General features: G+C 50.6%; 1 protein-coding gene across 2 annotated transcripts in view; it reads left to right on the top strand.

The window, feature by feature from the left end:
- The window catches only part of COL26A1 (collagen type XXVI alpha 1 chain), a 165,306-nt gene that overhangs the window by 46,658 nt on the left and 105,717 nt on the right, over nt 1-12,931 (top strand). For both annotated transcript variants that reach the window (XM_047089063.1, XM_047089064.1), the window contains exon 2: nt 2,265-2,387. In XM_047089063.1, coding sequence (XP_046945019.1) covers nt 2,265-2,387 — 123 coding nt within the window. The remainder of the gene's footprint in view (nt 1-2,264; nt 2,388-12,931) is intronic.

Consider the following 12,931-nt stretch of genomic DNA (forward strand, 5'->3'; position numbering starts at 1 on the left):
AACACTTAAGATCTACTCTCCTAGCAAATTTCAAGTACCCTATTCAGTATAATTAACTATAATCACCATGTGCAGATTTAATCTGTATATTAGGTCCCGGAACTTACTCATCTTATAACTGCCAGTTTGTGTTCTTTGATAACATCTCCCCATCTCCCCTCTCCTCCCCCCCTCCCCCAACTCCTGGCAACCCCTGTACTACTCTGGTTTTTCTAGTCTCTGGTGCATGTGGTTTTGGATTCCACATGCACATGAGATCACACTGCATTTGTCTTTCTGTGTCTGGCTTCTTAGCATAACATCCTCCAGGTTCATCCACGTTATCACAAATGGTAGGATTTCCTTCCTTTTTTTTCAATCTTTTTTTAAAAAGCTTATTTATTTATTTTGAGAGAAAGAGAGAGCAAGCAGGGGAGGGGTAGAGAGAGAGGGGAAGAGAGAATCACGAGTAGGCTCTGCACTGTCAGCACAGAGCCCAGTGGGGGGCTCGAACCCACGAACTGTGAGATCATGACCTGAGCGGAAACCAAGAGTCAGATGCTTCACCGACTGAGCCACCCAGGGACCCCTTTTTTTATGGCTGAATAACATTCTGTCGTGTGTGTGTGTGTGTGTGTGTGTGTGTGTGTTTTCTAAATTTTCTTTGTCCATTCATTCATGGATGGACACTTCGGTTTCCATCTTGGCTGTTGTGAATAATGCGGCAGTGAGCATGGAGTGCAGAGATCTCTTCCAGATACTGATATTGTTTCCTTTGGATATGTACCCAGAAGTGCAATTCCTGGATCCTATGGTAGTTCCATTTTTAATTTCTTTCAAGAACCTAGCAAAGTGGCTGCACCAATGTACATCACCATCAGCAGCACACCAGGGTTGCCTTTTCTCCGAACCTTCACCAGCACTTGTTATCTTATTTCCCTTCGATAATAGCCATCCTAACGAGTGTGAGGTGACCTCTCGTTTCGATTTGCGTTTTCTTGATGTTGAGTGATGTCGAGCGCCGTCTCATATACTTGGTGGCCGTCGGTATGTCTTTGGAAAAATTTCTCTTCAGGTCCTTCTGGCCATTAAACTCAGACTATTTGTTTTTTTGCTATTGAGTCTTTTGAGTTCCTTGTATGTTTTGGATATTGACCCCTTATAAGAGATACGGTCTACAAAAATCCCAAAGCTCCCGCAAAGGCATTTTTGTCCGTGGCTGGCTGCCAAATTATTGTTACTGAGTCGGGGGGGACGGTGGCGGGTTGTGTGTGTGTGAATGGGGGATCTCCTATCCACCATCTTGCTGATGTCCCAACAGGGGCTTGTTTTTAGATTTCCAGTCTCTAGGATCTGGGGATGGAAGGGGGAGACGGGAGTATGTGCTTTTCTGCCATCTGGATCCAATCTCCATGTTGTTTGCGTATGTCCCTTCCTCCCCACTGCCACGCCCCAGCTCAGGCCTCTGTACCTCTTACACAGTGCACCAGAGGAAGCGCTCTAAACTCAGACCCGTGGGGCATCCCTCTGGCGAGTCCTTCAGTGGCTCCCCGCTGACTTCATGATAAGACCCACATCTAGCCTGGCAGGCACCGTGCCTTTCTCCTGGCTCCTCCCCTTCCTCCAACCTTTGGTCCACCTGTAATTGCATTTGCTGTGGGCTGACGGTTACCTTTCGGTACTCAGGTGGTTGGCCTTTCTTAGGACCGGGGTCCGGTGCCCTACTGTGTTCCCATAGCTCCCTGTGCGTGTCCTTTCATTGCACTTATGGCCCCGGGTTCCTGTGGATTTTAATCACTTCCTTTTCTTAAAGTTTTTAATGTTTATTTGAGACAGAGAGAGGGAGAGACAACGTGAGCAGGGGAGGGGTAGCGAGAGAGGGAGGCACAGAATCCGAAGCAGGCTCCAGGCTCCGAGCTGTCAGCACAGAGCCTGATGCGGGGCTCAAACCCAAGAACCATGAGATCATGACCTGAGCCCAAGTCGGATGCTTAACAACTGAGCCACCCAGGCGCCTCTTAATCACTTCCTTCTTATTCTTCCTCAACAGAGTGGGGTTTCTCTGTGGGCAGGGGTTGATTCTGAGCACTTGATGACAGGTATGATGCCGGGACTTGGTGGCCAAAGGGTATGGCTACTCTCCCTTCCCCTTGGACCTGGTCCCAGGGTCTCAGTGGGCCCCTTATCCCCCAGCCTCGTGGAGGGGCCCCTCCTCGGCCATCACGGCCTTTTGACCCGCAGTCAGCCCCTCAGTAATAACGTCACGACTGTTGCTTTCCCCACAGGCACTGGTGCCATCACACGGTGACGCGGACGGTGTCCTGCCAGGTGCAGAATGGCTCCGAGACCGTGGTCCAGCGCGTGTACCAGAGCTGCCGGTGGCCCGGGCCCTGTGCCAACCTTGTGAGGTAAAGGCTGTGGGGCTGGCCACCTCTGCTCTTCCTTTCTGCTCCTTTGGATGAATCTGACCCCAGCACAAGCTGCTGGGGAGGGGGGGTTGACGCTTGGAAACAAGAACTGAGCATGCATTTACGCAGCACCTTTTGTGGACAGACCATGGGGGGAGGGTATGTGCGGGCCAGATGAAAGAGACACGCTTCCTACCCTGAAAGACCTTCATAATCCAGGGGGCATTTGATGAGCAGAAGAGCACCATAGACAGCGAGTGGGCGGAGGGGACAGGGGGATGGAGAAGGGCCCGTGAGACCCCTCTCAGCCCCGCCCCTGACTGCCCCCACTCTTCTCAGCTGTGCCCCTCACGGCCCCGCCCCTCACGGCCCCGCCCCTCACGGCCGCGCCCCTCACGGCCGCGCCCCTCACGGCCCCGCCCCTCACGGCCCCGCCCCTCACGGCTCCGCCCCTCACGGCCCCACCTCTCTTACAGCCCCCACCCACAGCCCTCAGGCAGCTCTCAGATTCATAGGAAGAGATCTGAATTCCTGGGGCCACATTCGAGGTCTCTGAGACCCCACCTCATCTGCCTCCTAGTCCTCTCCCCCTCCAGTCCCTTTTCTGGCTCCAGCTCCACACCTTTTTCTCCACTCCACACCTGTCCGGCCGTGGGTTTCTGCCTCCAAGACCCTTTGCCCCTCTCTGCCTGGGACCACCCTTCTCAAATTCCAAATCCCTGCCCAAACGAACAAAAAACCAGAAACAGACTCATACATACAGAGGACAAACTAGTGGTTGCCAGAGTGGTTTGGGAAAAGTAAGTGCATGAGATTAAGAGTCACGAGGTGAAAAGCACAGTATCGGCGATATAGTCAGTAATATGGGAATAACTTGGTATGGTGACAGATGGTGAAGACACTTATCATAGCATTTTGTGATGTATATAATTGTCCAGCCACGATGTTGTGCACCTGAAACTAGCTATATGTCAACTACACTTCAATTAAAAAAAAAAACACTTTTGGGGCTCCTGGGTGACTCAGTCAGTTAGGCGTCCACCTTCGGCTCAGGTCATGATCTAAGGTTTGTGGGTTCGAACCCCACATCTGCCACACACCGCAGACCCTGCTTGGGATTCTCTCCCTCTCTCTCTCTGCCCCTCCGCCCTCCTTTGAAAATAAATAAACTTAAAAAAAAACTTTCACAGCAACCCCCATTCGTGTCTGACCAAATATCTGGGTATTCTGGTCTAGCCAGAATGACACAGATTAACCATCCCAGGGTCATCATAAATTGGGTGTGTTTTCATCACCAAGGATGGATGAGCCCGGGGGTCGGGGCCCTTGCCTGCACAGTGGTGCCCCCTACAGGGCTCAGCGTGCAGCCAATGCCCAGAATCAGCTTTGCAGCTGCTCTGCTGGGACCCACGAATGTGGCAGCGATTCTGGTCCTGGGCCACAGGCTGCAGAGCTCGCCGGGGAGAGGGTGGCTTGTTTCTTTTCTAGATTTTTCATTGTACCTTTCATTGTTATTGCTGTCATTGTTATTAGGAAGAACGTGATATATACTCACTGTCCAAAAAAAAAAAAATCCCAAATATTACAGAAATTGAGCATTGTTCCTCTCGAATTACACCTACATGATCCCATTATTAGTATTAACGGTACGTCTCCTCTGTGCCTCCTCTATAATGGACTCTGCTCCTCTTACACACATATATGCATTTTCTTAAACAAAGACCAGACGGTGTTCTTTTGTCCTGCAACTTGCTTCCCCCCAGAACAATATTTTGCAATCACTTCCCGTACAGCCACCTCCTTTTTAAAGGCTGTTCAAAGCCCCTTCATTGCAGTGAAGCATCATCATTGATGCCCCTTGTCCTCAACTAATGGATATTTAAATTGGTTTCCTCGTTTTAACTGCTACAGACTGTACTTCAGTCAGCATCATGATATATATTTAACACTTCTACGTGTTTACAAGATTTTTTTTAAGTTTATTTATTTTGAGAGAGAAAGAGCATGAGTGGGGGAGGGGCAGAGAGAGAGAGAGAGAGAGAGAGAGAATCCCAAGCAGGCTCCTCACTGTCAGCACAGTGCCCAACTCGGGGCTCGAGTTCACGAAACCGTGAGATTATGACCTGAGCCAAAATCGAGAGTCGGACACTTTTACACGTTTTTTTTTTTTTAATTTTTTAATGTTTATTTATTTTTTTTTTAATTTTTTTTTTCAACGTTTTTATTTATTTTTGGGACAGAGAGAGACAGAGCATGAACGGGGGAGGGGCAGAGAGAGAGGGAGACACAGAATCGGAAACAGGCTCCAGGCTCTGAGCCATCAGCCCAGAGCCTGACGCGGGGCTCGAACTCACGGACCGCGAGATCGTGACCTGGCTGAAGTCGGACGCTTAACCGACTGCGCCACCCAGGCGCCCCTAATGTTTATTTATTTTTGAGAGAGAGAGAGAGAGAGAGAGACAGAATGTGAGCGAGGGAGGGGCAGAGAGAGGGGGAGACACAGAATCTGAAGGAGGCTCCAGGCTCTGAGCTGTCAGCACAGAGCCTGACGCGGGGCTTGAACTCACAAACCGTGAGATCATGACCTGAGCTGAAGTCGGACGCTCAACCGACTGAGCCACCCAGGCGCCCCTATTTGCATAATTTAAAAATTTTTTCATAATGTTTTAACAGTAGAGGTTCTTAGCTTGGGGTCCACATTATACACGAGTATGTTTGCAATTATTCCTTCTATAAAGGGAATGGCTAAGTGGAGACATCCATTTTATTTTATTTTTATTTTTTATTTTGGGGGGGCAGAAGGGAGGAGGGAGGGGGAGAGTCTTAAGCAGGCTCCACACTCAGCGTGGAGCTGGACGTGGGGCTCGATCCCATGATCCTGGGATCGTGATCTGAGTCGCAATCAAGAGTCGGACGCTCAACCAGCGTAAGTGACCCCAACAGGGTGGACTTCGGCTCTCAGCTCAGTGTGAGGAATGGGTGCCCCGCTCTTCCAATAGGGAGGCCAGCCCCTGAGAAGCAAGGCTACACCCGCCTCAGTTCGAACGCCTGCATCTTGCTTTTTGTAGAGGGGAGCCAAGCTTGGGAACAGCTCTCTCCAAGAGATGGAATTTGGGACACTTGGGTGGTTCAGTCGGTGAAGCGTCCAACTCGGGCCCAGGTCATGATCTCATGGTTCATGGGTTTGAGCCCCACATCGGGCTCTGTGCCGACAGCTCAGAGCCTGGAGCCTGTTTCAGATTCTGTGTCTCCCTCTCTCTCTGCCCCTCCCCTGCTTGTGCTCTGTCTCTGTCTCCTGAAAATAAATAAACACTAAAAAGAATTAAAAAAGTGAGCCATCAGGATTCCTTAACTCAAAACCCTTGGAAGGACGGCTTTCTTCATGTCAAAATGATAAGTTGAGGCTTTTATACTTTGTAAAATACAATAAGGCATCTTTAAGAAAAGCCACATAAGCTAACTACTGAATCTCTGACCTCAACCGGACAAATTTCCCAAATGATCACTAATTTTCCCAACTGCCCTTTGCTTTAGGACTTCGGCAATTATCTGGACACTTTTCAGAAGCATCAGGGTCTGGTCCTCAGTGTGGGTGTTTAACAGGCCTTCGGAGAGTTCTCTCCCTCTCCTTGGCGTTAGGAGCTGAGAACAGAATGTTCGGTCACATCAGACACACATTTGTCCTGCGCCTTCCCTTTGTTGAGTAAGACTTAATTCTCTTTCTTTAGAGGAATTCCGTATTTCTGCTCTCAATTATCACTGCCACTGAAATTACTATTACTTGCTCAGGAATGAGGTGTTGACGTACGTTCCTCTCTCTCCAGTAACTCCTATCTGAGTTAGGATTGGGGTGCATCCCCTCAGTCTTTGGCCTCGGGCTGCCGGCTGGGCAGGGAGAGGAAGGACGGCCGGGTGTGGCGCTGTCACCAGCTCCCTGGCCACCTGGGGCACCGTGCGCGCTCCCATCCGGTCCCGGGTTTGCTGGCTTCACATATAAGGGGCATTGCGTTTATAGTAGCTGCTCGCTGGTCTCTCCAGTGCCTCTGTCAGATCAAGGTACTGCCCTGCCCCAAACCTTCCAGAAGCTTCCGTCTCTGTTATGGTAAAGTCTGTACCCCTCTCCACAGCTGATCAGCGTCTCACGTGACATGGACCCTGTTCCCCTCCTGACCCCAGAGCCCTCCACGGGCTGCCCTGTTCCTTGGGCTCTGTCCACACGTCCACCCCGTCCTTCCTCAGGGCCTTCACATCTGCTCATTTTTCCGCCCAGCCCGGTTTCAGCCCTGGAACAGCTGAATCTCCTGACCTGATTCAGTGGCTTTCCTCCCTGGCACCTGTCACTTTCCAGCCCCTTATCCCGCTTTATCTTAACGCTGGTCACCGTGTGCAACAACACAGCGTCTGTTCTGTGCTCAAGATCAAAGGTGTCAGAACACTTTGAATTCCTGCACAGGGTGTGCGTGATGGTGAGAACTGTGAATGAGACAGTTTGTTGCGAAGGCAAGCCCTTGTCTTATAAACTGATCCACAAACTCGCCACTGGGAGATTGAAGCTCAGAGAGCAGAGTGACTTGCCCGAGGTCCAAAGGATAGTCACAAAGGGACACCTGGGTGGCTCAGTCGGTTAAGCGTCTGACTTGGGCTCGGGTCGTGATCTCGCAGTTTGTGGGTTCGAGCCCCGTGTTGGGAGCTCGAACGGAGCCTGGAGCCTGCTTTGGAGTCTGTGTCTCCCTCTCTCTCTCTGCTCCTCCCCCGCTCATTAGCTCTGTTTCTCTCTCTCCCAAAAATAAGTTAACAACAACAAATTAAAAAAAAAAAAAAAGAATAGTCACAAGGATCGAATTGGGTTTACAGGCCCCAGAAGGATGCTCCTAAGATTTTATGACCCAGCCCCTTTCCTCCACCAAATAAGTACCTGTTGACCTCCTCCTGCGTACAGGCCTTGGGGAGGCCTCAGGAGAGCGTGATGTGAGAACCCAGACCAGGCCCTGACTTGGGGAGCCCATGACCGAGTAGCGGTGGTGGTGGTGGGGGGGCATTCGTCAAACCACACCAGAAACAGGCACACAGTCGCATCTGTCATCTGTGCTGTGCGGGAGCAAGGTGCCCTGAGAGTGGAGCCAGAGACGGGGTGGGGACCCCCAACCCTGGGCTTCCCTGAGCTGGGGTTTTCTGTGAGGGGATTTATCCAGGTGTGAAACAGCCCAGGATTGTGTAGCTCTGTCCCAGTGCAGTTATTAAGCCAATAGTATTCTTGAGATCTTGGCCCCTGTGGACTTCACTCTCTGCCAGCTCCTGTGTGTCTGCCGTGTCTCTCTGCACGGTCACAGAAGGGCGGCCGCAGCTCCGGGCATCAACAACAGTCTCCCAAATAAAGGAGCCCGGGGATGTGGTGCACGGTTGCCTCCTATCAGAGGGCACTGTCTTTTCCAGGGCCCCCAGGAGGTTCCCCTGAGGTCTCACCGGTCAGGATTTGTCCTCTGAGCCTGGGCGTCCCTGACTCTAAAGTAGGGGCGGTAGAAGGCTTCCCCAGGGGGCTGTCGGGGGATGATGTGAGGCGGGCTTGTGAGAAGTGCCGTGGGCATGCAAGCCGGGGCTGGGCCATGGCTGAGCTCTGAAACAGATCCCAGGCGTATCGCCCCGGGAGCAGCCCTTAGTGGACGGCCAACCTCATCACGCTCTGAAGCTGCGTTTTTCCCCCCTGAGGTTAGGATGGCAAACCCCGGCCGAGCCCCCCCAGAGCTGCCTTGTGTCGTGTCGTGTTGCTTATAGTCCTGGCTGCCCAGTGTGCCTTGACATGTTTCAACCTCAGCGTTTACGTAGAAGTTTCTAGGTTTCCGTATTTCTTGCCTCTGCCACCTCCGGAGCTGTGGGCGGTGCGGCGGCACCAGGCATGACCGGGACCCTGCCTGCCCCCACCCCCTGGGCCACAGAGCAGGGCTCCTGGGGCAAATGGACTTCCCACCCAGGCAAGAAGAACCCGTGTCCTGGCCCTTCCTCCAGCTGTTCCAGCCATGTTCCTCCTTGCGGGCAAGCAGTCCGTGGGGCCAGGGGGAGCCTAAGCCCCTCTTCTGGACCATTCTCTGGCCACCTGGGTAAATAGCCCTGAGGGCTTCCGGCTCGGCTCCGGCCTCTTCCCCGAATCTGGGGGACTGTGCGTGGTGGGCACACCCCGAAGCCCACAGGAGGGGCTGGCCTGGCTGGAGCTGGATGACGTGGGCTGGGTCTGCACACAGAGCGGGCGGTGGAGCTGGGGGTAGGAAGAGAAGGGGTGGGGGCTGGGGTTTCACTTGGTTCGTTTGTAAAAATGACGATAGGACCTGCCTCGTGGGAGGGCTTCGGGGATTCAGTGCTGAGGTGTGTCTAGGCCAGTGTTGGCCGTTACAAACCCCAGGACCTTGGTAGGACTCTGAAAGGAGGTACAAATGTCAGGTGAATGACGAGTGGCTGGTAAGAGAGCGCAGGAGCACGTTTCCTGCCCGAGGGCGGGGGGCACCTGCACTGGCGCCCCCCCTGCTGCCCGCGGCTGCTCCGTGCCGGGTCTGTGCGGGGCCGTGGCGGGGAGAAGGGGTTTCTGCATTGCTGCGTAGTTGGATTTAGGGATCGGCATGGCTGTAATCCTTGGTGGGGCCTCTCTTGGCAGAAGGCTTGGAAGTCAGCACGTTATGTCATTACATCCTGATGACGTTTTTATGACAAAAGTATGCAGGTGGGGGAAGGGAGGGTGTGGTAGTGTTCAGAATGCACTTGGGGACTGGCATGTGCCCCCAGTGCCTCCCCGGCCCCTACCCTGTCTCCCAGGAGCCCCACGCAGACCTCTTTGCTTGCATTTTGTTTCTTTTTTTTCCCCCGCTCAGCCCTTCCTGCAAATATTCATGGAGGGCCCTACTGTGTGCCAGAGGGGAACGTGATGGAGAGTAAGACCAAGTCGTTTTCCCCATGGACTTTATATTCAGCTAAATATGAAAAGGAGAAAAAATATTGCCTCGTAATGAGTGCGTCACCTTCAGATAGGGTGATGTGGCCGGGCACGGACTGGGGCTACTTCAGAGCAGGTAGGGGAGACACCCTGGGGGGATGATGTTGATGCTGAGCAAAGAGTGAGGAGAAACAGCTTCCATGTGATGATCGGGAAGGGTGGTCGGTGCAAAGGCCCTGAGAAAGGGAGGTCCCGGACGAAGGAACAGAGAGGAGGTCCGTGTCCAGGAGCAGAGCAACTGAGGAGGAGGGTGTAGGCGGAGACTGATCTCTGTGGGCTTGAGTTTGGCTTTGAGTCAGTGTATCGGGAAGCCATGGAGAGTTTTAAGTAGAGATGAGAAATGATCTGATTGAGGTTTCTTTCTGATCAGCTTTTTATTTTGAGAGCAACGTCAATTCACGTGAAGTTGTAAGAAATAATACAGAGAGATTCCGTACGTTCCGTCTCTTTTTTGGATCCCGTGTACCGTTCATTCTATTCCTCTCAATGATGACATCTTGCAGAATGAGAGAATGTGTCGCAACCAGCGCATTGAGATACTGACATTAATGCGGTCAAGACACAGAATATTCTCTGCACCGCAGGACCCTGCATATTGCCCTTCTGAAGCCACACCCACTCTCCTCCTGCTCCCCAGTGCCTCCCAAATCCCTGGTAACCACCAATCTGTTCTCTACCTTTAAAACTTTGCCATCTCAGGGCGCCTGGGTGGCTCAGTCGGTTAAGCATCTGACTTCAACTCAAGTCATGATCTCACGGTTCGTGGGTTCGAGCCGCGCTTCGGGCTTTGTGCTGACAGCTCAGAGCCCGGAACCTGCTTCGGATCCTGTGTCTCCCTCTGTCTCTGCCCCTCCCCCCGCTCATGCTCTGTCTGTCTGTCTCTCTCTCTCAAAAATAAATAAACATTAAAAAAAATTAAAAAAACCTTTGCCATTTCAAGAACGGAACGAAAAGTAGGTAAACTTTGGGCAGTGGGTTTTTTCTCTCATTGTCATTTTCCGGAGAGTGATCTGGGCTGTTGAGTGTATGAGCAGTTCGTTCCTTTTTTATTGCCGAATAGTATTCCACAGCGTGCGTGTACCAGGTGGTTGAGCCATTTATCTGTTGAGAGACATCTGGGTTGTTTCCGGTTTGGGGCTATTCGGAATAAAACTGCATAAACATTCCGGTTCCTTCAGATATTTGCGTGAACACAGGTTTTCATTTCTCTGGGCAAGTGCCCACGAGTGCAATTGTTGGGTCTTTTGCTGGTTGTGTGTTTAGTTTTTCTAAGAACCTGCCAAACCGGTTTCAGAGTGGCTGTACCATTTTACATTTCCACCAGCAAGGTCTCACTGACCCAGATTCTCTGTTTCCCTGCCGGCATTTGGTGTTATCACTCTTTTCCATTTTAGCCATTCTGTGTAGTCTCTCTTTTTTTTTTTTTTCAACGTTTTATTTTTTTTGGGGGGACAGAGAGAGACAGAGCATGAACGGGGGAGGGGCAGAGAGAGAGGGAGACACAGAATCGGAAACAGGCTCCAGGCTCTGAGCCATCAGCCCAGAGCCTGACGTGGGGCTCGAACTCACGGACATGGACCGCGAGATAGTGACCTGGCTGAAGTCGGACGCTTAACCGACTGCGCCACCCAGGCGCCCCTCATTGTGGTTTTCTGTGAACTCTTTGCCTTGCCTTCGATCTTGGAGATCTTCTCCTATGTTTTCCTCTAAAAGGTTTTCAGTTTTGTGTTTGACATTTAAGTCCACGATCCATTTTGAGTTAATTTTTGCACAAGGGGTGATGTTTAGGGCAAGGCTAATTTTTTTTTTTTTTTTTTTTTTTTTTGTCCGTGGATATCTGATCGCTCCAGTACCATTGCTGAGATGGCCGCCTTCCTTTCTTGGACTGCTTTTGCATGTTTGCTAAAAATGATTTCGGGGGCACCCGGGTGGCTCAGCCGGTTAAGTGTTTGACTCCTGATTTCGGCTCACGTCGTGATCTCACCGTTTATTGAGCTCTGCACTGACAGCACGGAGCCCCCTTGGGACTCTCTGTCTCCCCCTCTCTCTCTGCCCCTCCCCTGCTGGCACTCTGTTTCTCAAAGTAAATAATAAAGTAAAATGTAAAAGTATCATTTGGGTATATTTGTGTTGGTCTAAGTTCTCTGTTCTGTTCCGTTGATAATACGCGTCTACGGGTCCGTCTCATTACCTGTTGGTCTTGCTGTTGGTATGTAATGAGTCTTGAAATCGGAGAGGCTGATTTTGTTCCCACTTCCTTCTTCCTCTTCACAATTGGCTTAGCAACCTTAGTTCCTTTGTCTTTTCATATAAATTTTATGATAATCCGGTCTACAGCTACCAAAAATCTTGATGCGATTTGTGCAGGAATTACATGAAACCTTTACATCCACTTGGATAGAATTATTACCTTACTATGTTCAGTCTTCCAGTCCAGGAATATCGTATGTCTCTCCATTTATTTGGATTTTTTTTTTTTATTTCATCTTTCATTGCTTTCTTACAGTTTTTGGCCTACGTGCTCTGTTCTTTCTTTTTAAAAAAAAATTTTTTTTTTGGAGTGATTGTAAGTAGTGCCTTTTGGTAAAACTGGTAAACTTGACTTTTCAGTTTCAATATCCTTGTGTTCGTTGCCAGTATATATCAATGCAATAGATTTTTGTGTGTGTTTATTTTTATTTTTTTTTAATTTTTTTTTCAACGTTTATTTATTTTTGGGACAGAGAGAGACAGAGCATGAACGGGGGAGGGGCAGAGAGAGAGGGAGACACAGAATCGGAAACAGGCTCCAGGCTCCGAGCCATCAGCCCAGAGCCCGACGCGGGGCTCGAACCCACGGACCGCGAGATCGTGACCTGGCCGAAGTCAGACGCTTAACCGACTGCGCCACCCAGGCGCCCCTTTGTGTGTGTTTATATTGTATCCTCTGACCTTGTTGAGTTCGTATGTTAGCTTTGGGCATTTTTCTGTAGATTCCGTGACACTTTTTTTCTTCAGACAATCATGTCATCTGTAAGTAGCGACTGCCTCGTTTCCTCATTTCAGATCTGTGTGTCTGTCATTTTCTCTCTTTGCCTTTTCTCTGGCCAGAACTGCTGGCACTCACTGGGTAAGAGTGGAGAGAGCAGAGAGAATGCTTTGTTCCCAGCCACAGGGGGAAAGCCTTTCACCAGTAAGTATAATGTTAACTGCAAGGATTTCGTGGATGTTCTCTATCAAGCTGAGGAAATTCCCTGTATTACCGTTTTTTTTTCTGAGGGTTTTCATCCTGGGCACTGATTTTTGTCAGTATATTTTTTTGCACTGATTGACATGATTACGTAATTTTTTTAAAATTAATTTTTATTTATTTTTGGCAGAGAGGGAGAGCGTGCATGAGCTGGGAAGGGGCAGAGAGAGAGGGAGACAGAGGACCTGAAGCAGGCTCTGTACTGAGAGCAGAGAGCCCAACATGGGGCTTGAACTCATGAACTGTGAGATCATGACCTGAGCCGAAGTCGGATGCTTTAACAGACCAAGCCACCCAGGCGCCCCTATGTGATTTTTAATACGGTGATTACGTTGA

This window comes from Lynx rufus, unplaced genomic scaffold, assembly GCF_022079265.1.
Source record: "Lynx rufus isolate CCGP_SWC_20201006 ecotype Redwood Valley unplaced genomic scaffold, mLynRuf1.p SCAF_27, whole genome shotgun sequence".
NCBI classification, from domain to species: domain Eukaryota; kingdom Metazoa; phylum Chordata; class Mammalia; order Carnivora; family Felidae; genus Lynx; species Lynx rufus.